The sequence below is a fragment of the Pteropus medius genome, unplaced genomic scaffold, assembly GCF_902729225.1.
Source record: "Pteropus medius unplaced genomic scaffold, Ma_sr-lr_union100, whole genome shotgun sequence".
NCBI lineage: Eukaryota > Metazoa > Chordata > Mammalia > Chiroptera > Pteropodidae > Pteropus > Pteropus medius.
The window spans coordinates 10795297-10820960 of NW_024340696.1; the positions used below are offsets into that span (position 1 = coordinate 10795297).

The following is a 25664-nucleotide window of genomic DNA, read 5'->3' on the forward strand; positions in this document are numbered from 1 at the left end:
TCACGAAGGAGCAGCAGCAGCTAAGGGTTGGAAAGATGGCTGGAGGAGAGAAAACTGAGCACACAGGCACAGATTGCAGCACGCCCCGAGACTCGCCGAGAGATACAACGATTCCGGGCAGGCTTGGGACTGCTAGGACCTGGGTCTTATGCCCCAAAATTCCACATGTATCCTTGCACTAAAGCCCTCTCCTTGAGACAAACCAGGTGGGTCTCTGCCCTGCTGATCAGGTGAGCACTTGAGCAGTGACTCTGGTTTCTCAGATTCCAGGCAGCTGCTCACCCAGGTGAGGCTGGGGCTATGCTTGAAGCCCAGCCCACCTGGTAAGTTGAGGGCACACCTGGCAGGCGCTCACCTGGACTACAGAGATGTGTCCGTGCAGCACAGCGAATGTCAGTGAGGTCCAGTGCCGGCTGTCAGGGTGAATGGAGGGGTGCCTGGGATTGTTGCTTGGAACCTAGAACAATACCACAAATAATCAGTGTTTCTTGGGTGAGTGACATTCCTGGGCAAGTGACATAGGCACCTGATCTAAGGGAGTTCCCTGCAGGGTAGTGACTAGGAAGGAGTCAACTCAGGTGCTTTCCACATTCAACTGGTAATGTCTGCCCGGAGTACCCTGTGGACAAGGCTAAAAGGATGTTCAATTAGTGATATCTGCCCTGGGCAGAGAGGTGGCAGCAAGGGAGCACTTTATGCCTCAGAAGGAGGCGGAACTAGAAGCATTTGTGGGTGGTAGGGATGGCTGGGGTTCGGTTGGTAAAGGGAAAAGGTGCTAAGTAACAAAATCATGGCTATTCTCTCTACTCAGCTGCTCCCGCAGGTCACCTCCTCTCAGAAAGCCCAAATCTTTGCTAACTGTGATGTCCATGCATCTTGTATTTCCAGTCCTCTGAGATACATCTACCCAGTTGTTCAAAATACTGCACCCACCCTGGCTGATAGAGACCTTGGGGATGTTCTCTTCCTTGGTTAAGGGCCTAGGTGCTTACACACCTGGATGTCCAAGTTCGCTCCAGCATCAATCAACATCTGGACCATCGCTTCGTCCCCAGCAGCACAGGCATACATTAGTGGCGTCATACCCTACATGAATCAAAGGCAGATGTTAAACTGTCTGGAAATAGAACATGACGATGACACATATTCCACAGGCCTCTGCCACTGAAACCATAAACCCAGGCCTCCTGCTTGACCCACCGCTCATGCTGAGCAAGCCTGTGCCTTATGCTGGAACAGCCTGCCTCTTCTATGCCCACTGGATATATGACACTTGAAGGGAGAGCAGGGGACATTTCCATGAGCACCTCCGGACACCGGAGGGGTAAAGAACGCAAGCCTGGCAGCTGGACTCAGGTGCAAGGCCACCTCTGCCACGGGGAGCTGTAAAACTTTGTAAAAGATACTTGTACCTCTCTGTGCCTCAGTTTCTTCATCTTTAGAATAGGAATAATGACAGTATCTCATAGGGTTGCTGTAAAGAGTATTTGTTACTAGACATAAGGTGCTTAGCACAGTGTAACCTTATCTTGATCTCGATTGAGTTAACTAAACTAACACAATAACACTATCTTTGCTACTATATTAAATTGCCATATCCTAACCTGCCCCAGGCCCTGTGCTCAGAGTAAATCGCCAGTGTGAAGGGATTTATATGCGTTGTCTCATATTTATATGCATGATCTCATTTAACCACCATAACATCCCTACTATGGTGGTTCTATTATTATCCATTTTACAGATCAGAAGCAGAGAGAGGGATTAGCTTGCCTAAGGCCTCATAAACAGTGAGAAGGAGAACTCAGACCAGAACCCAGGTCCCAGGTCCACCTGCGCTGCGAAGCTCACCCGTTGAGGCATCTCACAGAGGGTGAAGAGGTAGGTGTCTGACTGTAACATCTTGTGCTACTGAGCACTTCAGAGCTTTTCCGAAAGCTGAGGCCCCATTCCTCCCTGAGTTTAGATGGGTGGTTAACGGGGCTGCCTCCTGGCCAGGAATCTTTCTTTGGGGCCAGTAATAGCAAAGGCAGCAGTGGAAAGTGTTATTCCACAGCTGGACCCTGGCAAGCGTTTGTCTGGAGTCCCGCGATGTTATTTATTAGGTTATTTGTGTGTAGACAAGAACTCCTTACCTCATAAATCCTTGCCTCACGCCCAGAGATAAAGAAATGGCCTGAGATTAATCATGGGTGAGGACTGTTTACCCACAGATCATTCTATAAATACCAAGGCTGAGGGAATAAACAGGATCAAGCATTCAGAGAAAAGCCAACTGTCACAGAGTGAAAATTTGGCTTTGTTTTATCCCTCTCTGCACATGACTGGCTTTTTTTTCTCCATACATCTGTACATGATTTGGAGTTCGAAACAGGCTAGGAGCCTTGCGAGGAGAAACTCCTTCTTTTTGTGTGCTGGCCCCATACTTACTCCAGACACATAAAGAGGTTAAATTAAAAGGGGCCAATTAACAGATTTCAGGAATAATCACTGTCATCATCATATTAACAACAAAAACCAGAATGAATGTTTATTGAACATTTACTGGTGGCAAAGTCTCACGATAGCCCTATGCTATTATTTCCTATATTGGAGGTGAGGAAACTGAGGCTCAGTGAGGTCGAGTAGCTTGTCCAAGATGCCACGGTTATGAGGTGGCAGCTAAACCTTAGGTGAGTCTGAAGCTACAGGCCATGGGCCTCGTGAGGAAGACAACCCCCCAGGATGAAATCTCCCAAGGAGTTCTGGAACCTGTGTTCACAGAGAAGCCCCTGGGAGATTGGAAACCAGTCTGTCACCTCCCCACTGCAGCCCCTCGGCCTCGTGGTCTCCCCTGTCCCAGCGTGTGCTCCAACAGTCCCACCTGCACGCTCTTGCTCCCATCATCTCCCTTCCCTGGAACGCCTCCCCTCTGCTTACACCCCAATCTTCCTTCCCTCGGGCCTGACTCAGACCCCATCGGGAGGAGGAGGCCTTCCCTTGTTGCCGCCGCCCCATCCATCAAAGTCCACTGTGGCCACGTGGTTCACCGGGTGTGTCATTATGCCCTATATCGTGCTGTCACCTCACCTGAGAGCCTTACCTAGACCCTAGTTGCCATTAATTTTCCCCCATGCTTCTCTGTGGTCTTCCACACTGCAATGCCATTGCCTACGGCAAGTGCTCACAAAATAGCACCAAATAAACAAGTTGGATAGTCCATAGTGGAAAGAGCGTGGAGTCAGATTGCTGGGGTTCGTCTAATGCCAGCTCTGCTGCTTAGTAGTTATGTGACAGATAAGTCAACTCTGTACCTCAGTCTCCTTATCAATAAAATGGGGATAATAATAGCACCTACATTGTAGGTAGGGCTATTATCAAGATTCAATGAGTTAATCTGTGCCAAATGCTTAGAATAATGCCTGGAACATTGTTATATATGTGTTAACTATTTACAGCTGAAAAAAAAAGGTAACGAACCAAAAACTCAAGTTAAATTCTAAAATTGTAAACACCTCCAACACTTCCTTTCCTGGCTTCATTTTACTCCTTAGCGCTTCCCAATAACGTCCTCTGTATTTTACATGTTTATGTTTCTTATCATCAGTCTCCCCCACGAGAATGCTAACTCCGTGAAGGCGAGGATTTCTATGCGCTTGGCACATAGTAGGCATACAAGATGCTCTGATACAAGTCGCGGGGATTATTATCCATAGCTCGCCATCGAGGTGCCTCCTCTGGGCTTTTCCCGGCCCTGCACCATCTGGGACAGACTCCAGCCTTCCAGTGGGAGGAAGCAGAATCCCCATTACAAAAGTTTTCCGACGGGCACTAGGGAGGTCTCCGAGCTGACGTCCCACCTGAAACAGGCAGGGCACGATTTCCAAGGCGGCCCAACTCATGGAGCACACAGCTGAGCAGCTCTCAGGTTTGGGACAGAAAGGACTATGCCACCAACTCTGGCAATCGTGAATCCCCTCGGACTCTGGTCCCTCCACCTGTCCGGCGAGCAGAGCTCTCGGAACGCACCTGGTCATCCATGGTGTTAACCCCGTCAGGGCCCAGGGCCTCGATCGCCTGGCTGATGAGGTCCGTCCTCCCGCAGTTGAGCATGCGGAAACCCAGGTCCTGGTTGAATCTCTCAGTAGCCGCTCGGGCATCCAGCCTCCGGAAGGAACTGAAACAGCATTCGGGTCTGCACAGGAGAGACCCGGATGTGTGTGAGCATGACTGTGTGGACTCTTTCTGCCAGGACACCGCCTCTCAATGAGACGTGACACAGCTGTGCTGTGCAGACAGGGCGAGTGGGAAGGACTGGGAATTACCATCCGATTGGCAGTGATTGGCCTTGTTGGGCTCAGTGACATGAAGAGCACATACTTCTGTTATTCTATAAACACATTAAAGAAGTGCTCTGAGCTCTTGGGAGCTGTCAATTGCCAGGAGACAAAGTCCCCTCTAAAACGATCTGTCAGGGGACTGCCTGAGGAGGAAGCACCAGCCTGCGCTTATCCCACAGGGCTTGGTTGTACACTCTTTGCAACAAAGGCTGCGCTCAGCCTACAGAACAGTCACTGTGGCCAAGTTCCGGTTCCTGACTCGACGTTCTCTCCCCTCAAGGCTTCCTGGTGAGGCCCAGAAGTATTGAAGAGATAGAGCAGAGCAGCCCAGAATCCCATTGCAATCAAGCTGCCCCACAAAGATAAAACTTGCATCTACAGATGACACGCCACAGGCTTCCGATAGGAGGCTCCGGCCTGGAGCCTTGGTTAGGCCGAAGTATGTACGGTTTATGTCCTAGAATGAGGTTCAGGCATTTGCCATGAAAACAGAGGAGGCCATAACTGGGATTTGAGCAGGTCAAAAAAAAAGATGCAAGGCTCTCACAGGCCACGAATGGCCAGAAAAACCTTCTCTGGAACTCCAGGAGACCAATCCAATCCAAGAGAGGCACACTGGGAAGGAGATGAAGAGTCCAGGCTTGGGGCCATATGGACCTGAGTTCAAATTTCGACCACAGCCACTTTGCCAACTGTGGGCAAATTATTGCTCTTCCCTGAGCCTCAGTTTCTCCATTTGTCTGTCATATGGGAATTATACCCCTTTCTTCTCTAAAGTTGTCATGAGGACTAAGACAATACATGCGGAAAGGGCTCAGCACAGTGCCCTTTCTTAAGCACCTAGGAAGTGCTTAAGAAAATGGCTACAATTACAGGAAGAGAGGAAGAAGGCCCACTTCTGCTGCTTTCCCCCTAAATATCCCAGAGTTGGACTGTGGGCGCTCTCCTGCCCAAATCCAAACTTGTGTCTGCTCTGTGTACCAAACTAGTGGCTGTGGAAGATGTGGCCAGAAAGCAGCCAAGGCTCAGAATTACTAGTTCTAACAGGCTTGGCACGCACAGAGGATGCCCTTAGAGTGGCTTGAACACACTACGAGCTGCTTGCTGCCCCATCCCAGCCTCCAGGAGTGGGGAGCAGAGAGGGTGGCCAAGGGGTGGGAACGGAAGCCGGGGCCCTCCCGACTCATGCCTTCCTGGTTCCATACTTGAGCTGCCGGGGCTCACAGTCCAGGCCGGGAAGCAGCAGTCGGGCTGCCTGCCGGATGTCACCGCTGTCCACGGTGAGGCTGCGGCGGTGCTCTGCGTAGGTGATGGCCACACGCATCCACTCCATTAGCGGTGGCAGCAGCATGAAGGGCCTGTGAGGCAGCAGAGAGAGAGGGTCAGACCAGCTGGGGTGCTCCCGGAAGAGCAGAAGGGGACCCCTTCAGTACGTGCTCTCAGAGAGCAGCCACAGGGTCACCTGGTAACCCTCAGGCTGTGAGGTGTGGAGGAGACTTGATTCTTCTCCTCACAGAAACCCCAATTTGTCCCATTCCACAGAAACTATGTCATAGATCAGATGAATTCTGGTCATGGACCAGGTGTAAAAACTGAGGACCTTAGGGGGCCAGGGAAAGAAGGCGTTTATCAACATATGGAACAGGAGACTCCTGCCCACCCCACCCCTCCAAAGAATTCATATGGGGTTCAAAGGAGAATCAAACAGACCCAGCTTCCAAACCAAGCTTCGCCATTAGGAGCTGTGCTCCCTCATCAGCACAGACAGACAACCCTGGTGTCCTTGAGCATTAGGCTCCTGCTGTCACCACCATCTTTCTCCTAGGCAGGCACGGAAGTTTTTTGGCCAGGAAAAAGACCTCTAATCTCTCTCCTCAGCCACTAAGTAAATCAACTGCAGGGAATCACTAGAGATTGCCTGCCCATTACACATCTCAGGTCTCTAAAAGTTTGGGTCATCTTCGAAGTTTCAAAAGCATCTCTCCTTGAGGGCAAAGGATACTTTTATTTAATCTTTTAAATAAAATAATCAGATGAGATCTTGGAGATGGCTCATTTGGAAGTTATTCTGATGGTCTGATTCTGTCATTTCAGAAAATATATCTGGGTCTGAGTCACTTAACTGGCGCACTGTGTGTACCAATCAAGAGAGCCCGGCCAGCCTTGGCCTTCAAGGATGCCCAGATCCTCACCCCAACCTACTTTCCAGCCCCGACTCGTACCTTTCACCAGGACACACCAGACCACTGGGCACTCACGGTTCTCAAGCCCACCCTAACCATTCCCATCTCCTCATGAAAAGGAACCAGCTCTCACCTCTGCCAGCTAGATCCCATTTATCCTTCAAGGTTCAGTTCTAATGGCACCTCCTTCCAGAAACCTTCCCGGATTCCTCTCTCTCCAAAGAAAAGAATCTCTTCCTGCTCCAAGATCCCTTCGAATGCTCTTCTTCCTGACTGGGCTATTCTGCCTCAGGAAGGATGCCTTCTTCATCTCTGCTTTACCCAAAATATACCCAGCAGAAGACCTTGACACAATAGGTCTTCAATAAACATTTGCTGAATGACTAAAAGCATGGTTGGGCAGCAGGAACTTAGTATAATGCATCCAAAGTTTCAATTCTGGACCAAATCCTGTTTCTGTCCAGAAAAGAGTGGAGTATAATTTTCAAGGGTGCAGTATTCACGTATTAGAGTAGGAAGCTAAGAACTTGTAGATTCTAGAAAGGACCAATAATAATCCATTTGTGAATCACCCCTGTTTATAAGATCTTTCTTGATTACAATCCGAAATATTTCTGAACTTTACAATTCTTATATGACAATGCAAGAAGGCAAGCTCAGAGGCACACTTCTATGCATCAGTTCTTTCGATCCGAGGCGAAGGCTTTCTCTAAACCACCAGCATTGGAGAATGAAGCGTAAACAAAAAGATGGTTTGTGGATCTGTCAGCCACTCTTCCCTGTCGTGGCCAGCAGCCCAAACAAAGCGCAAGTGCAGCCACTAAAGATCTAAGTGGCATCTCCCAGCTGCACTAGGGGAAATCCAAGACGGAACTCGGGAAATCATGACGTCTAATCAGATGGTGTCACGATCCATTCTGTTTTATGCCTCTTACAACTTGGCACATGAAAACAATTCAGTAACCTCAAGTGGGCCAATATGGGGGATTGGCTCATTTGGCCTCTATTTTACCGTCTTATTTAGAAACACGGAAAGTTGAAAACTACATTTCCCTGACTCCTTAGCAGCTGGGGTTTTGAATGCAAGACTGGTTTCACCATTAAGATGCAGCTGCATGAGATCTGGTCAATGCATATGAGGCAGGTCACTTGTGTGCCCCATTTGCCTGTTTCTGTTAATGCCGATCGCCGATACATGGTCTTTTTTTTTTTTTTGACTTCTACAGAGTCTTCCAGTGTCCATTTTCCACCTTGCTTGGTGCTTCAGAGGCAGTGGTAATGCTACTGAAAGCAACAGCAAAGACTTTTTGATTTCAGCTTCAATCCTAAATTGCAACTCAGGGGCTGTCTCAGAGGGAGCCCATGAAGATTCCATGGACTAGTTTTGTATTGTCCTTGGAGTCACTCTTGGAAGCTCAGCCTGCTCCTTAAGCCCTTCCGATGATTCTGTTGGTGCCTAATTCTCTGCATTAAATCTCTTCCTGCTTAGAACACTTAGGGTGGTTTGTGTTTTGTGAATTGAACACTGATTAATATTCTCAACATACAGAAATCTTCCAGGGTCGAGATTGTCCCTCTGTCTCTGGGGTGGTGGCTGGTGCCCACCTGCCCACAAGTAAGGCCCTGCCAGCCCCAAAACTGACTTCTTCAGGCCCTTCTCTTTGGCCTACCCACGTCCTGGGTCTGTGGTCCAAGGGAAGGTAAAATAACAAGCAATTCATGGACTGTCTCAGTAATATCCATCTCTGAACCTGTAGGTTTCAGGCTCCTATTTCCTTTCTGGCAATTTCACCTAGCCCACTGGGCACCTGCTTTACTGGACAGTCTGGAAAATCCCTATAAAAACTCCCTAGGCTGTGGCTGTGTCCTAACCCCAGGGTGAAAGGGCTCCAGAGGAGCAAGGCTGAGAATGACTGATGTCTGCATTGTCCCCAGAGCCTCTCTGCTTTGTACTCTCCCAAAGAAAAAGGCCACTTCCCTTGTCTTGCCTGTCCCCTAGGCTGAACTTGGCTGCAAGCCTTTCAGTACCAGAGGGCAGGTGTCGGCAGTGCGAGAGCCAGGGAGGGCAGGGCAGGGCCGAGGGAGCCCCTTTTGTTCAGCCCTCCTGCTGCCGGGCTTCGCGTCTGCTGGGTCTGATGCCTTGGAAAAGTGGTTCTCAAGCGCTTTGGTCTCAGGATCCTTTTTGTACTCTTACAAATGATTGAGGCCCCTAAAGAGCTTTTGTGTTATTCTACTGACAATGACTGTATCAGAAATTAAAACTGAGAAAGTGTTAAAACTATGAATGCACAAGGTCACGTCCCATCAGCTGTCAGGGTGATAATGTCATTGCGTGTCCCACAGCCTCTGGAAAACTCTCCTGAACCCTTGCGAGAAAATGAGAGGGAAAGGCAAATAACACATTATTATGATGACAATTTTGGCCCTGTGAACATCTGAAAAACCTCTGGGCCCTCAGGGCTCCCCGGACACTACTTTGAAAACTGCTGCCTTAGACAGATGTGATAGATCCCTAAGATAAGGCAGAGGTTGTGGGGCTGGGATTCTGGACCTGCTGGCACACGGTCTGGCCAGGCCTAGAATGGTGTTTAGTTTGCATGCACACTCCTGGCCTGGGGATTTGAGGGTCCTGCTTGCCTTCCCTGAAGCATCCTCCTTGAGAGAAAGTTCTAGTGTCCAGGAGGCAAGTGAACTGGCTCTGTTCACTTGGGCAGATCATTACCCTGTGTTTCTATTAAAGGAGGAGTTAAGTCAGAGTTTTTAGACATTTTCCATTGTGGGAACCCCTTTGGCTGTTATTCCAGATTCCGCATGATGATAGCTGTATCTACTATAAGGTGATCGAGAGCCTGGGCTCTGGAAGGAGACTCCTGGGTTGGAATTCTGTGTAATTCCAATGAATCAAACTGTGATCCTGTGCAAGCTACCTTGCTTCTCTCAGCCTCAGTTGCCCCATCAGCAAAATGGATATACCTACTAGGACTACCTCACAAGAAGTACGTATGTAAAATGCTTAGCAGAGAATTTGGCACATGGTAAGTTCTCAATAAAGGCTAATTATTATTACTATGTTAGTATCTGTTGATAGAGAAAATACATAACAGTGAAAAAGGTTATAGGAACCTGGTCCTATTAAATGCCTCAACTCCAGCCTTCTTCGGGTCCGGCCAATTCTCTCCCCGACAGGCCCTTGAGCAAGCATAAACATGTAAAACTTGCAAAGTCTGCTAGCAAGCTGCCCACCACCCACTCCATCCAGCTTATAAAACTGAAAACAAATGTGACCACAAGGTCGGCTGGGAGCTGGAAATCGTTGCTGGTGGTGCAGGCGCTCGGCCTTGGCCGTCAGGAACCCCACACAGGGAGAGGGGCAATGACAAGGACCACAGATGCTGGGGCGTGGGGGACCGTGGGTCATGAACACGTGAGGTGGGGGATTGGGGTGTGCATGGAATAACTGTGAGGGGCCTGCACCAAGTACTACTGCTGGCCTAATCTACAACCGCACCCCCCCACCCCTCCATATGCATGCAAACGCCTCTGGTCAGTTGTTGCTACAACAAACAAAGCCACTTAAAAGGGTCATCAAGTGGCCACATTTGTCTTCCTCCAGTGTGCGTATTAAAAAAAAAAAATCTATTATTGTCATGTGGGGGATCCAGGAAATACACCAATGAAAAGGAGTCTTTTACAAAAAGAGGGTGAGAGGAGGAAATAGAGACCCAGTGAGGCCAGGTGTACCCAAGGGCACAAAACCAGTTCAGTAGCAGTGGGGAGGCTAGACTCACGTCATGACTCAGTTTCTCTTTACCGCTCTTTAATCATATTGAGCCTGAGTATGTGAAATCAGTGGCCCCATAAGGCCCTTCAATAGGACTAGGTCTGCAAAAGCCATTTTCCCTGTTAAAAAAATGAAAGAATAAACTTCTTAAGGCCTTGGTTTTAAGAGGTCCCTGCAGCCTGGAAAAAAAAATAAACCCTGCCCCACTCAGCAAGCTTATGATTTATTGGGGTTACAGTCCTATAAGCAGTGTCTTAACAACATGGAACGGGAAACGCCTCCAATTTCCAGCTCAAAGCAGGCTCTGTTCTCTCTTAAGGTGAGTAGGGGCCTCGAGGAGGGTCAGGTTGGCAGACGGGGCACAGGCCTGTGTGACTCGAGCCCATACATGAGAAGGCCGTGTGCGTCTGTCTCCAACTGAAAGGCTGAGTCTGGGCCCAGCAGGAATGTCCCCTCCGTGCCCACCCACGAGGAACCGGGTATGCGTACTCAGGCAGATCTTGGATGTGCCCACTGGCTAGGCAGGGCCTGGACACCTAGCCAGAGCTCAGCCTTGAGAAAACTGGGCTGTGGTTTCTTAACTTCCACCTTGGCTGGGAGCACAGAGGGCTCTGGGATGTGGGCCTGGCTCCTGGGGCTGGGAGGTTTGAGATGGTCCGTGATGTCTTAGGCTCACTCCCTAAAGAGATTTCCCCATCATGCTTTAAGCCCAGCCCATCTCTGTGCACACTTAGTCTAAGAGAAGAATCTCACAGGGACCAGCCAGACGGCTGCAGATGAGGATCATAGGAGGGGGCGGCCAGAATGTCTCCCACCCTCAGCCCTAAATTCTTCCACCTTTAGTGGGAGCAAGAGCCACTGCCAAGCCCTGGGGTTGAATGGGGGTGCTTTCCCCACTGCATTCACCGTTCTTACAGATCGTGCTGTGAAGTGTGCGGCTCTCACGCCCCTCCCTGCTGTGCTATCTGGGCTGGTGCTGGAGAGTGAAACTTGCGAAGATGCCACGTGGCTTCCACTCGAATGACAGGTCTACACGACTTCTTTGGGAGGGTCGAGGTTGGCTCTGCTGTGCAGCTCTCAGGTCCTCACCTCAGGTTCCTTAAGATTTCCAGAGCCAAAACGTCCACGGAGCATAAAACCGACCTTGTCCCACTGAAGTCAGACTCGCCTCCCAGCACAAAGGAAGCAATTCTATTCCAGTTCACATGTTAGACTAATTACTTTTCTAGAATTGCTTGGTCAACCAGAGTGGTTTGGCTCAGCTCGGAGTCAGAGCTGGGCAGGCATCTTCCCTCTGACCCCAGGCCTCGCCTCCTTCGCAGCCATGCTGCCTCAGACTCTGGAGCTGACTCCCAGCACAGCTTCAGTTTGGGGTCAGGTAACTTCTGTTAGAGGCGGAGCTTAGGGCTTTCTGTGTGGGAGAAAATACACTTTTCTTATTGAAGCTCATCTGGTACAGATTAGAGGAATCAGATAAACCTCCACTTGTCCGCATATGTATATGGACATAAATTTAGAATACGACCAAGTGATCAGCTGAGCGACTTCCCTGCCTCTTCCCAGGGTTTGCCCGTCAGGCCCAAAGGAGCCTAAAAGTGAGCAGTGGAATGAGAGGTCGATCACGTGACAATGGCGGCATCCAGGATTAACAGAAAAACACTAACAACTAACATTTACAGGGCATTTGCTAAACACCTGGCATGGTTTTAAGCCCTTTATACCTATGGCCTCATTTCATCCTCATGTCTACTGTATGAAGCAGGTACTATTATTATCCCCATCTCCCACATGGGGACACTGGGAGCCAGAGAGGTAAAGCAACCTGCGCCAGGTCATGCACCTAGTAAGTGGCCGAGCTGGGATGTGATCTCTGGCAGCGTGCACCAGCGTGCAAGCTCCTAACTAGTATGCTCCACTCCTTCCCAGGCGAGTCAATCGTTTCTCTATTTCCTGGACCCTGCCCTACCTCCTTCAGCTTAGGGATGAGTGTTAGGTGCAGTAGCCATATAATGTACCAATCAAACTGCCCAGAAGGAAAAGGAGCGTGATTACCAACAACATCAGGACAGCAGGTGTAAATTAGAGCTGTCTCAGGCAAACCAAACATTTGGTCACCCTGGTGTTAGGGCACTGAAATAAAGAGCCTCTGCCTGGCCCACAGGTCCCCTCTAGGCAATGGGAGGCCCGCCCTGCCCACCCACCAGGTAGGTCTCGGGTTTTCCCTCCAGCACTGCAGCAATTAGCCCATATTGTTATTATTTTGTTTGTATGGTTTTTTGTCTGCTTCCTCCTCTGGACTATAATTTCTCTGAAGTCAGAGGCTGTTTTTCTCACTGATGTTCCCTATCCCTTAGCACAGGAGCCCACCAGTTAGGGACGCAATCTGTGAATTTATAAAGGCATGGTACATTTCTCACTCCTGGAGGGAAAGCCAGAGGGTCTGCTCTTTCAAGGGTCTGCTCTTTCTCTAGAACTCTCTGCAGAGCTCCAGGGTTCTAAGTCAGACAAATGAACTCGTGAGATGGGAAACTACTTCATCTTCCATCTTGGTGGCTTGAGTTGTCTTGGGTACTGGGTCTTTCTCTTTGGAAAATAGAAAATGCTTCCCAGATAAAAGACGACCATTTCACAGGAGACTCTTCCGCCCAGGAACAGCTTTCTGTGGCCAGCTGGAGCTAAGGCAGTTTCTGGGAGGGCAGCTAGGATATTGAGATGGAGCCTTCTCGGGAAGGGAAATGGCAGCTGTGATTCTGCAGATGTCGATGTGGCCTTGGGCCCTGGTGGAGGGGACACAGCCGTCTTTGGTAAATGGGCCTGATGCCAGGGTGACACTTTATGTGGGCAGGATGGTATAGATTCCAGCACAGCATGGACCGCACGCAGGCCACCAGCCTCCACTCTTTCTCACGCAGCAGGGAGGGCTCTGGGTGCTGCGAAGTTTGGAGCATCTGGCCCAGTTCTCAGGCCAAATCTCCCCAGCACGGTAGCCTGGCGGGTGGGTAGCTGGTCCAGCAGGCCAGAGTATCGCTGCTTCCCACACACCTGTAATGGAGAGGTGTGAAAGCAGGCCTCTCTCCACTCTGCTGGGGTGTGGCCCCCTTTGCCCACAGGCCACACCTCACCCATGGGGCTCACTGCTGCCATGTGTAAGAGACCGGCCTTCTTTACCCAGGCTCAGCGCCAGTGATGGCTCACGAGACCACACACTCTTTCACCATATGGAAGGCAGACAGAAGAATGCCTCCAACCTGTTCCAACACACCCCCCCGCTAAGGGCACTTGCCACCACCCATTGGCCTCTGCCAACATGGGAGGCTTGGGAGGACCCTATGGTTTCACTTATCCCACAGACACCTCCTGGGCAGCAGGGCTGAGATGGAAGTCTTTTGTTTAGGGTCTCCGGATAGAAATTCCTGTTTGGATTCAGCTGAGTGTAATCACATAGCACCCATCTTCCCCACTCCCCACAATCTAAGGCAGAAAGATGACCCATTCAGACTCTCAGATAAAGAGTTTCAGAAACTTATAGGAGGAAGTAGGGGCCTGGGACTCTTGAGGCCTGACAGAGATGCACATGTAAAAGGCGGGAATTTCTGACTGGCAACTAGTGGCTTTGACCTGAGCTGTAGATGGGGTGCACCCAAACCAGACAGAGAAAGAACAGAGGATGCTGCAGATTCCAGGACTCGATCCTGCTTTCCGTGCCCACATCCCAGCTGCCGCCTCGAGCAGGACTCTGGCATTGGCTTCTGAGCATCAAAGCCACACTGCTATGATGTGCTGAGGACCTACTATGTGCCAAAGAAGCATGAAGCCATTTTGCATATATTAGCCTCTGATACAGCCACCTTGTAAGGGAGGTATAATTATTAGTCTGCATTCTACAAATGTGGAAACTGAGGCTTTGAGACATTGGGACACATGTCCAGGATCACATAGCTAGCCAATAGTGATTTCTCTGGCTCTTAAAAAAAAGATTCTGATATCTTTCACAAGGCCAAACTGCCCTGCACAAATGCTCTGAGCCTGCTCCCCTGGAGCCTGCCCCCTGGATAAAACGCTCCCTGCAGTGGACCCACCTTGCCCCTCTGTCCAAACACCAGGTTCTGCACCCACAGCCTCATCAGCCCTGAGGCTAGGCTGGGTCCCAAAGTCTCAGAGGGCATGCTCAGAACCCTTAAGAGCCATCTTTCCCCAAATCTCAAGCATTCAAGCAGTAAAGGGGGCGGGGGGTACAGACAGCTGTCAGAAGTGGTTGGTCTTGTGGGAGGGGGAAAATCTGAAGAGTTGCCTGGCAGGCAAGTAGGAGCAGGCCAGAAACCAGCTGGACTGGACTCCAGATGTTGCTGAGCTCCTCTCCTGCCCCAATGGCCCAGTGTCTGGAAAGTCAACAGCTCAGCCGCAGAAGCCACCTTCTTTAAGAAAGCACACTCGATTCCCTTCAGAAATGGGGATTTCCAGCACGGAGAGGCTCTCTGGCAACATGCAGACAAAGGGGATTGTTGCTGCCCTGTTATAAAAACACTCCAAATGAATGAAGCCCTGGGGGCTGCCAGTTCCCAATTTTCTCCTTTTTTTGTGAAGACAGTGAGCCTAACAATGGGACAGGAAGTCATTTGCAACAGGCAGCCCCTGGGGGCACTTGTCAAAGGCTGGGCCAGGATCAGGTCCTGTCTCCATCCCTTGTCATCTGGCACTGCCACTTCCTTTGTCTGCCCCAAGTCCCTGGTCCATTCCTTTTCGGATGGTGAACAGAAGCCCACCCTCGGGCTGGCCACCCAGGACCAGGAACTTAAGTCTGTTGGGGAAGAGGCCTGAGTAGTTGACAGCGAGTTGCACAAGTCACAGGTAGGGAGGTGCTGAGTGAGAGACCCAGTTCCCAGAGGCTTGCTTGCTCTCTCCTGGGAGGCAGGAGGGATCACCCCAGATCATGTGAATTCACTGTGCTATTATAATTGGCTCTCCCTGCCTGGGCTTAGATCTGCCTCTTCCTAGCTTTGACCTTGGGTCTGCTCATCTGTAAATGATGGTAACGGCTCCCTCCAAGAGCTATTGTGAGGATCCGTTAGAGAGCTGTCTATTTAAAATGCTTTATAAACTGCAAAGCTTTGTTTAAATGCTTTTAGCCCATGTTAAAATAAGTCAGATATTATCACTCTTAAGCTTGACACTCATCAATGGCAGCCCCATCACATGTGGGTGCTATGGCCAAACCAACAAGCAGGGGGCCTAGGACACAGGTACACCATTCACTTTAGAGAGTGCTTGACTCACTGCTTGGTCTCTGAACCCATGGGTGGATGAAATCCAGTTTTTAGAGTTCTTTGAAATTCTTGGGTGGTGGGCTGTGATAAATCTAAAGTTTGTATGTGTGTCTGTCCTAAACAGTCCTGACTTAATTAGTCTTTTGTGACTTTAGGACTATCTTATCTTCTAGTTCCCTGGCTACTGTCAGGGCTGAGTTAGGAGGGAATTAAGGTCAGAGACTGAAGAGTGTGTATATAAGAGGGGCAGAAAACATGTATTTTGAATAGATGTGATACTTAAATTCACTGTTGTTTTTGGATTATTTATGCATTAAACAAGATTTAGTTATTCTAGTATTTCCATAGGTTTATGAAAACTAATTATACTGAAAATAGCAGCTACCACATATAAAGAGTTTACTCTGTGCTAAGTCCTTTAAATGTATTACCTCAATGGATCTCCACAAAAACCTTTGGAAGTGGGTCCAGCCATTTTCCATTTAAAGCTGGTAAAACCGAGGCCTCAGAAATGACATGAGTTGCCCAAAGCACATAACTAGTAAACAGAAGAGCAGAGATCCCAGCTTATGGTCTTTGATTCCAAAAGAGTCTAACCTTTAGGCTCTAGAGTCTATTTCACTAACTGAACAAAATATTCAACTCTGCTACTATGTGCCAGGGACTGTTCTATGTGCTGAAGGCTCAGTGGGAAAAGGCCAACCTGTGGTACTTACGTAGCAGAGGAATGAGGAGAGGGGCAGACAAGTAATTAAACAAATACACAAGCAGAGTAATTTCAGACAGAGGAATGTGCTATAAACTACAACAACAAAAAGAGCAGGTAAGGCGATGGGGAGGGAGGGACAGCTTCCTGGGTGCAATGCGGACAGTAAACAAGTCACTTCAGGGGTTACTAGATGCACCAGTCGGGGGAATACATGGAAATAAGGACTTAATTTCCCCAATAGCTATTCTTATTTCTTTTACTTCCATTTTGGGTAAACAGATGGAAATTTAATGCACAAAAAGGAGGAGAGGAAAAGAGCTTAACATTGCAAATCTCCTTGAAATGGTATTTAAGGGAACCACAAGTCAGTAGCACAAAGCCACCACTGCCATCATCTCTATTATCTGTTAAGAAAACACTTTCGCAAGCTGAGCAAAAGATTAACGAGCCCACTTCTTCAGACTGAGCACACAGCCTATCCGTGGGCGCTTCCTATTTATGTAAAGTGCTCATCTGAGGGGAAACAGCCCCCTCTGCATCTGGAATGGAACAAAGAGCCGCCTCTCTCCTGCTGTGTACCTCACTTGTTTTGGGAGCATTTCCCCAGAACTTGGGGAACTCCCCAGGAAGTAGTCCCTGCTCAGATGTTCACTTTACACAGGAGGAAACAGGCTCCGGAGGTAAGGAGACTTGCTCTGCTCACAGAGCCCGAGGAGGAGGGGCTGGGTTTGACCCTCCTGCCAGGGCACCCCTGAGGATGCACAAAGTCCTGCGTAGAAGCATTTGCCTAAGCAACGATTAGTGATGACCTGAAAACAAGAACCCAACACCCACCGAATTTTTGTGTTTTTAAAATGTAGATCCATTTTGGTCATGAAATATGCACTTTGAAACAACAAATGTCCTTCTGTGACTTTTGCTGCCCCTGCCACCTTGCCTGTTCCAATCTTTTGTGGTTAGCCTTTAAGGCCCCATTAAAAACCCAGTTTCTCCTGATGCCACCCCCCAACTACTCCAGCCTTCTCAAAGATCCTCTTTAATATGATGGTGGAGATGATGATGGTTGACACATACTGTATGCCAGGCACTGCTCTAAGTGCTTCTTAACTCAGTTAACCCTAACAACACCCCTAAGAGATCAGCGCTTATTATTCTCATGCTAAGGAGGACAGACTGAGGCACAGAGGCCAAATGACACGCCCGAGGCCATGCCCAACTCTAAGAGACGGAGCTAAGATCGAATTGAGGCAGACTGCAGGGTCTGAGGGCAGACCCAACACATTATCATGCAACCCAGCTCTCTCTTGCACTGTCTGCTTGTTTGTTTTCATTTTTGTTCTTCTGTCTTGTTTTCATGCCTGCCTCATTAGGCTGGAGACTCAATCACATAAGCCGCTCTTCATAATTCTTATCTTCCTTCCCCCACCGATCCACAGCCGTACTGGGAGGAATGTGAGTTAATAAGTAAAGCACTTAAGAGGGTATCTGTCTCTAGTAATATGTGCTCTGTGATGCTAGCTATAATTAGTAGTGGTGCTTGTAAGTAGTTGCATTATTAATTATCATTATTGTTAGTAGCAGTGGTTATATTAATAATATCAATAGTAGTATTAGTAATTGTATTAGTAGTAGTATTACTAACCTAGATGTCACTTGAGACCACGTTTTAAGAAACATCATATTATATCAATGAAGGAAGAATATTCTAGATGTCAGATATGTCATCTAAACATGATTATGACCATTATAATAATAACGAGGAGGAGGAGGATGGCAACCACCGTTTAATAAGTACTTTTTCTGTGCCAGGCATGAAGCTAAGTGCTTTACCATATTATCTCATCTAACCCCAGTGACCATCTTATTATTGTCACCATTTTACCCGTGAGAAAACCAAGGCCTAGAAGATAAGCTGACACCTGCTAGAAGGCAGCAGAGATAACACCTCTAGGTGATCCTTCAGCAGCACCTGAAGTCACAGGTGTGGACTTCAGGCAGAGGGGATAGGACCCGTAAGGCTGACACCTTTGCTGCCTCCAGCTTTTCCAAGTTCTGTCCACATACTGGCTAGAAGCTCTTGGCCAGCGTGACATGGAACAGGGCAGCCAAGAGCTGGGCTGGATATACAGCATCTCCCACCAGGATCTCACTGGGACAAGGGCTTTGACTTTCGAGCCATAGCCCTAGTAGCCTGTGCAAAAATAGCTTTATAGGAACTGGGGGCCAAGATAGTATCACTTTGGGCCCTTGTCCCTCCTGAACCTGCCAGTTGGCGCAGGACAACATGCCAGACAGCCCCAGGGTTGAGTGTTTTGGGTGGACCTTAGTAGGAAGGTCTCTCCTCACAGCATCAAGGCAAGCAGTGCGGGAGGGGCTTCCTGCAGCCTTCTGCTCCTCTCGTTCTCAGAAGTGGTGTGGGGAGAGAAGCGAATAAAAACCAGCCAATCACAGCAACCACCGAGCAGGACCACTTGGGCAGGACCTTCCAGGCCACACGCTCAGCCCTCTCCTGATGTTGGCCCACGAGGTCTGGGCTCCCTCTGCAGCTTCCTTCTGCACTGCTTGTCCTGTTCTCTAGCTCTGCCACACGCTCCTTGCTGTCTCTCCTAGGTACATTTCCTCTGCCTAAAGCCAGTGATCATGCTAATAGTTATAGTACCGTAAATGCTTTCCCACCCAGCTGCTGAGACCTAGAGGAGTTGGCCCCAAAGGCTGGGACCCACCCGGGTCTTAGAGCTTGAGGACCAGGTCTCAGCAGCTGGGCGGGGAAGCTGTAGCCTGGTATGGTGAAAGGCATACCAGAGAGATTTGGTTCACAACTCTGCCAAGCCACTCAGCAGCTGGGTGCCCCCCACCTTTGTAACATGGAGGTAATGTGAGTACCTGCCTCGCTGATTTGTTGAGGGGCACAAGAGAAAGAAATACCCTTAAAAAAGAAGACCTGGCTACTTTTACATGTGTTATCACACTTCGTCCTCCCCAGTGGAGTCTCTTAGCTCTTTTATAGATGAGGAGTCTGAGGCATGGAGGGGCCTCTGCTCCCGAGCCTGTGCTTTCCTCTGTGTGGCCTGGCTCACTACAGCAGCAGATTAGAGCAGTGGTCCCCAACCTTTTTGGCACCAGGGACTGGTGCTCCTATGAGAATCTAATGCCTAATGATCTGAGGTGGAGCTGAGACGGTGATGCTAGTGCTGGGGAGTGGCTGCAAATACAGATAAAGCTGCGCTTGCTCATCTGCCACTCATCTTTGGTTCCTAATAGGCCATAGACTAGTCTGCAGCCCGGGAATTGGGGACCCCTGCATTAGAGTGCTTTTTGACCCTTGCAAAGCTGCCCCACTTGCCACCCTGCGTTCCCACCTTGGGAGGCTCTGGTGAGAAGAGGCCTTTATGGAGAGATACCAAGACCCCACTAGACAGCGCAGAGACAGCACATGCCTTAGCAGGGAACGCCAAGATGAGCTTCCCACAAGAGGGAACACATGTCTCACTGGTTAGCAGGTTGGATGTGGCTGCACACAGCCCTCAACTAGAAGGAAGAATAATTTCTTCAAGGCAGCAATCTATGAGCACAGACATGAGTGGCACAGTGAATGGTGCCTTATGGCTAAACCCATGCTGTCAAACCGAGACCCTTGGCCCATGTGTGCAAAGCAGTGGAAATGTCACTTAATCCCAAGAGACCTAGAAATCCCCAAACCATCAAGTCTCCAAACCACATACCTGCTGTCGCACCTTAAATCAGATGCTCTGTCCAATTCTGGTTGGGGACCTAGCCCCCCATGCTCCTGATGTAGGATAGAGGGAGGAACTTTCAGGGAATAAAGGGAGGGGGAGAGAGACAGCCAGACAGACACAAAGCCCCAGACACACAAGCAAAGCTCTGCTTGGAGCCTTAGCAAATTCCAGCTACTCTGTGTTCGAGGACAGAAGGTTTTCCCTAGAGCTCTGGTGAGGACATCAGGGTAGCATAAGGAACACAGTCAATAATATTGTAATAACTAGTTATGGAGTCAGAAGGGTACCAGGCTTACTGGGGAGATCACTCGTATGTAAATGTCTAATCACTATGTTGTACACCTGAAATGAATATAATATTGTAGGTCAACTGTAATTGAAAAAAAAGGATAACGAAGTGGTGGTGCCTTAGGGGATATGTGGCCCAGCCTCCAGTGGCAGTGAGCTCAGTGGCCCCCAAGAAAGGCTGGCCAGGTTCTCCAAGGCCTGTGGGGCCTGGCCCGTCAGAGTGAGTCCAAGCACGGCAGGATCCACTTCCGCAGCCAGGAACTGGGCAGCCAGAGAGCTCAGGGCTATATGCTGGCCTGGGTGTTCTTTGGCTGTCCTGTTAATGCCCAAATTTGAAATTCTGGGATTCTTTTTTTCTAAAGTGGTTTTGATTTCCCACAGGTCTCATACTCATTAAATGATTCATGGGAACATGCCTTTGCTACCAATTGCTTTGTGGCATAGACTGTGGTTTTTAAATAATGAGATATCGAAACACATACACGTGTATATGTCACTTCCCAAGCTCAGCTATTGCAGGCAGACAAGCAACTCGGGTCCTACAGAAACCCTGATGCTTTGTTTTAGAGCATCAGAGGCTGGGAACCCTCCCGGGGGAAAGCCAGGGGACAGCCACAAAGACATCAGGGGGATCTCGGCACAGCACTGACGGAGGAGCACCTCCCTGGCCTGCCCCATGGCCAGCGGCCACAGTCACAGCCACACAGCCAGGCAGCTCCGGCAGTGGGTCCAAAAAAGGCTCCCTGTCTTTTTTTCCCAGCCACCAGGCCCAGTCTAGCACCCTCGGGGACATCACCGAACAAGCAAGCCGCGGCCTCCTACCCTATCCCAGATGTTTTCCTTGCCCTTTCTCCTTCCCTGACAATTCCGGCAACCACAACGATTTCTCCACAAAGCAGAAACAGCTGGGGGCAGGGCCCATGCTCTGCTTCCACCTCCCCGCTAGACGCTTCCTTCGGAAACTTCGGGGCCCCCACTTGCTGCCTTCTTTGTCTGTGTCAGGCCCAGAGTGACCTGTCTTGGCCCCATGAACACTGTCCATCTCCCAGAGAAATAAGACAATGGCAATCTAATACTGATGCCAGTTATAACAACAATGCTGGCAGCATTTACCAAGAATCTACTACATATGTGTACTGGGCCACTATTGCTTTATGCCTCTCGTAATGACAGCCTGTGTAGTGGTTATGAGCAGGGCCCATGTGGCCTTGGCAAGTTACGGAATCTGTCTCTATTGACTCACCTGCAAAATGGGGCTGCAAAGAGCAGCAAAGAGCAGCAAAGAGCAGCAAAGAGCACTCATCTCCTGGAAGCGTGTGCATTAAATGCGTTAACACATGCAAAGTGCTCAGCACAGTGCCTGGCACATAGTCAACGCTCAGAAAATGTTGACTACCATTACTTAGTCCTTACAACTGCTTCATTGCCACCTCCATGTTTATAGCTGAGGAAACTGAGGCTCGGGGACACTGGAACCTTGCACGAAGGTCTTAAGGTTCATAAATGCCAGCGTTGCTGTCTGTGCCCAAGCTGCCTGACTCCTAGGCCACTTCATTGCCAGCTCTCAGTTTGTCATCTGTCTGTAGGATTTCCAATGTTTTCACAATGGCTGTTTTTAATAAACTGAGGTGCAGGAATCTACCTTTGCACCTTGGTTTTCTGTGACCGGCTGTGGAGGCACTGGAGACGTGAGCCTGGTGTGGAGTGGGCGTGAGGAGCACACGGTTGATGACTCACTGCCACATAAAGACGACGGGCAGCTGGGGCAAGGGGACTGGGAAGGTGGCAGCACTTTCTGTATCAGGTCCCAGATCATCTTCCTGCATGATGGGCACAGAGCCCCTTGGGCCCCTTCCCTCTCCTGGGCTCTGCCGTGTGGTGGAAGACAGGGCTTCCTCAGCCGAAAGCAGGTCTTTCCTGCTTCCTGGATCTTCAAGCACACAACTCTTGAGGCCATGGACAGACCCTATCTCGGTGGCCATGTGGTGGCCTCCAGGTAAGACTGACTCATGCCAATATATATGGTGTTTTGGGCAAATTATAAAAAACTTGTCCTCTCTAGGCAGAAAAGTTTTAAAAGATGGCCCTCTGAGTATCCCAATTAGAAATGGCACCCTGTCCTCAGGCTGACATGGCACCATGTGTGTCCTCCACTTGGGGCCCATGTGTGTCCTCCCTTGCTGGGGCCCATTATGCAGTGCACAACCTGTTCTGAGTGACCTGCCCCAGGCTAGGAGAGGCCTGGGACCCTGTAGAGAAAACACTGGACTGGCAGCCAGCAGGCCTGGCTCCTGGGGCTATTCAACCACGAACCCACTAGAGATCAAATAACCTGCCAGAGCCATGATGTCCTCATTTGTAAAAGGAATGGATGGGGCAAAACACGCCTTAGATCCCTGACGGTGACATCACTGTCATCAAAAGAGGTGACCGCGATGACTGATGGAAGGCCAGTTACCACCCAGTGTCTTTCGCAGAGCACCAGCTCACTAGATCCTCACTACCACCTTTCCAGGTAGGTATGAACATCTCACTTTTTGAAAGAGCAACTGAATTTCAGAGAGCCCAGGAAGTGAGCACTAGAGCCAGCAAATCCGAGACAGAGGCCAAAGACAGAGGCCACATTCGGAGCCTCAGTGACCCCCTGCTACATCAGCCCCGGGTAAGACAAGCCCACTGCATTCCTGGGCCAGGTCTTCCTCCATCCGTATTCCTAGCCCAGCCGCCTCCTCGGAGGCAGGAAGGCTATCGCTAGGGCACTTTTCTCGCCCTGTCCATCGGTCAGTCAGTCAACACTCACTGGGTAGCCTGCTCCCCCGGGTGTGCAGCCCAAAGAAGATCCCTACCGCTCATTGTTCAGGGCCATTCTCGGGGGGTCCAGATTGGGGTTCTCCATGGACTCCATCTGTGGACACCGCAGGAAGTAGTAGAGTGTGTGGAGGGAGTCTGGGGACCAGGTGATGGGCTGGGGCGGCTGGCGGGCCTGACGGGCAGGGCTGGAGCCAGGACACAGCGGGTGGCGGCCTTGCATGTGGTGCATGGCACGGGAAACCAGGTCACCTGGAGGAGAGGGCAGAGGGACGGAGAGAAAGAAAGGAAACAAAAGTCTGAGTTCGCAGCCCACATTCTTCCTAGGATCCTTGTAGCTAAAGAATCGGCTCCCCTCGCCTCGCCTCTGTAATTGCTGCTTACCCTGGAGCCAACAGGCGGAGGTGGGGACTGTCGCCTAGACAGACAACAGCAGCTAGGTTTCCCTTTCACTTCCAGTCTTGCCTTAATAGCTGAATGAAACACTCGGGGAACCCATCTCCTCTAGAACTTATGCTAATGCGGTTTCATTTTCAACACCCTGCTCTCTCCACCGTCCCACGGGCCTCTCCCCAGCTCTTTGACGAGGGACTCTCTCTGGGCCTCTTCTCCTAGCCTCTAACAACTAGAGCCAGACTGAATGGTGACACCCCGCTGTGCAGCCTTGTGCAAAGGCTCAGGAACTTCAGCAGAGAAGCTACCTCGATCCCCACCACCTCAAGCAAAACTACCAGCCCCGCCATCTGCTGAGTGTTCACTATATGCCAGGCATTCACTTCCCCAGAAATAGGATTTAATTTGACCCTTAAAATGCTGGGGGGCAAGTATTATCCGCCAATTTACAGAAGAAATTGAGCCTAATCTGGTAATCAAATACTTACATTTCCCTGGTCACAGGATGGCCACAGTATTTAGAGGTTGAGTTAAGTGGCCAAGGTCATGTGGCCAGTAAATGAGAGAGTCTAGATTTGAATCCAGACCTGTGACCCAGGCTGCCACCTGCCCTCCTGAAGTCTATGGGTTCTCAGGGCCCCATATCCTGAGCTGTGTTTCTGCCCAAATTAAGTCTTTTCAATATCCCACCAGCCTGGGCAGGAAATGTCCCATCATTGTGTGTGAGGCCACAATGCTGAGAAAGGATGGGTGAAACAGCCCCAGGCCCCTGCAGGCCCCTCTATGGTGCCTTTCCATTCTTCTTAGGCCTGAGAACCCAAGGAGGCCTCTCCTATGGGTCAGCTTCCCCGCACAGGGACATGGCTGACCCCAAGAGGAGAGAAATGAGCAGGTTTTAATTTGGCAAGTTAAGTGTCATCCAATGTATGGCAGAACCAATTCATTCATATATTCAGATAAACTTCACTCTGCAGCTTCTATGAGTCTGGTACTCCATTCCATTGCATCCCTGGCAGTCTGCGCAGGATCTGTGGCATAATTGATGCTCAGCAAACATTTAGAGAATGAAGAAACAGCCTTATGCCTTCGCTTCATTTTAAAAACCAGTGTTGGATGGCGCTCAATTTGAGCTCACTAACTGCCCAGTTCTCCCCATGACAGCCACAGTGATGGTGTTTGGCTTCTAAGCAGGGCCAATGACACTCCTGGAATTGGAGATCTCCACGGGGAAAAAGCCCTCCATGGCGCCCACCCCCGGGTCCTCACTCCTACCTGCACGCCTGACTCTGCTCATCCCTGTACTTGTAGCCCAGCTGTATGGGTGCCCTTGGCAGATCCCAGGGCCAAAAGGTTGAGGGCAGTGAGTTACTGACAACTGGCTCCCACCTCCAAGACTCTGATTTAATTGGCCTAGGCAGGACTCAGGCATCTGTATTTTGCAAAAGTTCTATCTGCGAAGCTAATGTCCAGTCAGGTCTGAGAATCACCAGGTAAACGAATCAGAGCATAGATGCCAGAGTCAGATACGCCTGGCTCCAAATCAGGGCTCTGCTACTTTTAACTCATGTGCTTTGCCTAAGTTACGTATCAGAGCCTCAGTTTCCTCATCTGTAAAATGGAAATAATTGTGTCTAACCTAAAAAGTGTGAGGATTCAAATAAATAGTAAATATAAAGCACTCAATGTCATACTTGGCACAGAGTATTTGGTAAAGGTTAAATATGACACCATTATGATTATTGTCCCATTATCATTATTCCTCTGTCCTACAGGCCACTTTCCATGGTGCTCTTCCTTCTAGGACCTCTGCCTGCAGTGAAGCACTGCCCCACATTTCCCAGGGGAGGAGTCCAGGCTCTGAAATGCCAGCTCCCAACCCTGCCCTTGGGCTCCTGGGTGGTAGAAACCGGCACTGACACCCCCAGGTCAGCCTGCCTTAGCGCAGCTAGTTGTACAGCTAAATTGGCTGCAGTAAGTTGAAACCTAGCTCCTCTTGTCATAACTTTGGCAGGACCACAAGGAGGAGAAGTCACAGAGCCTGTGATAGCATCGGAGAGAAGTCTTGTTGAAATACCATTTCAAAGGCAGAGAAGGTAGAAGTCATTACCATTAATTACACTTATGACTGTTTGATTGTTATTGGTGTAGAACCCTTTGGCAGCACCTTTCCCACTAGAATGCAGGC

At 49.7% G+C, this 25664-nt stretch overlaps 1 protein-coding gene across 1 annotated transcript in view; it reads right to left on the minus strand.

Annotated features, from left to right (window-relative positions):
- ABTB2 (ankyrin repeat and BTB domain containing 2) overlaps positions 1-25664 on the minus strand; it is a 166251-nt gene that overhangs the window by 12675 nt on the left and 127912 nt on the right. Inside the window, exons 3-7 of the mRNA XM_039866735.1 lie at positions 23125-23338; positions 5522-5674; positions 4006-4171; positions 997-1086; positions 356-457 (exon numbers count right to left, since the gene is read on the minus strand). Of these exons, the coding sequence (XP_039722669.1) occupies positions 356-457; positions 997-1086; positions 4006-4171; positions 5522-5674; positions 23125-23338 (725 nt within the window). The remainder of the gene's footprint in view (positions 1-355; positions 458-996; positions 1087-4005; positions 4172-5521; positions 5675-23124; positions 23339-25664) is intronic.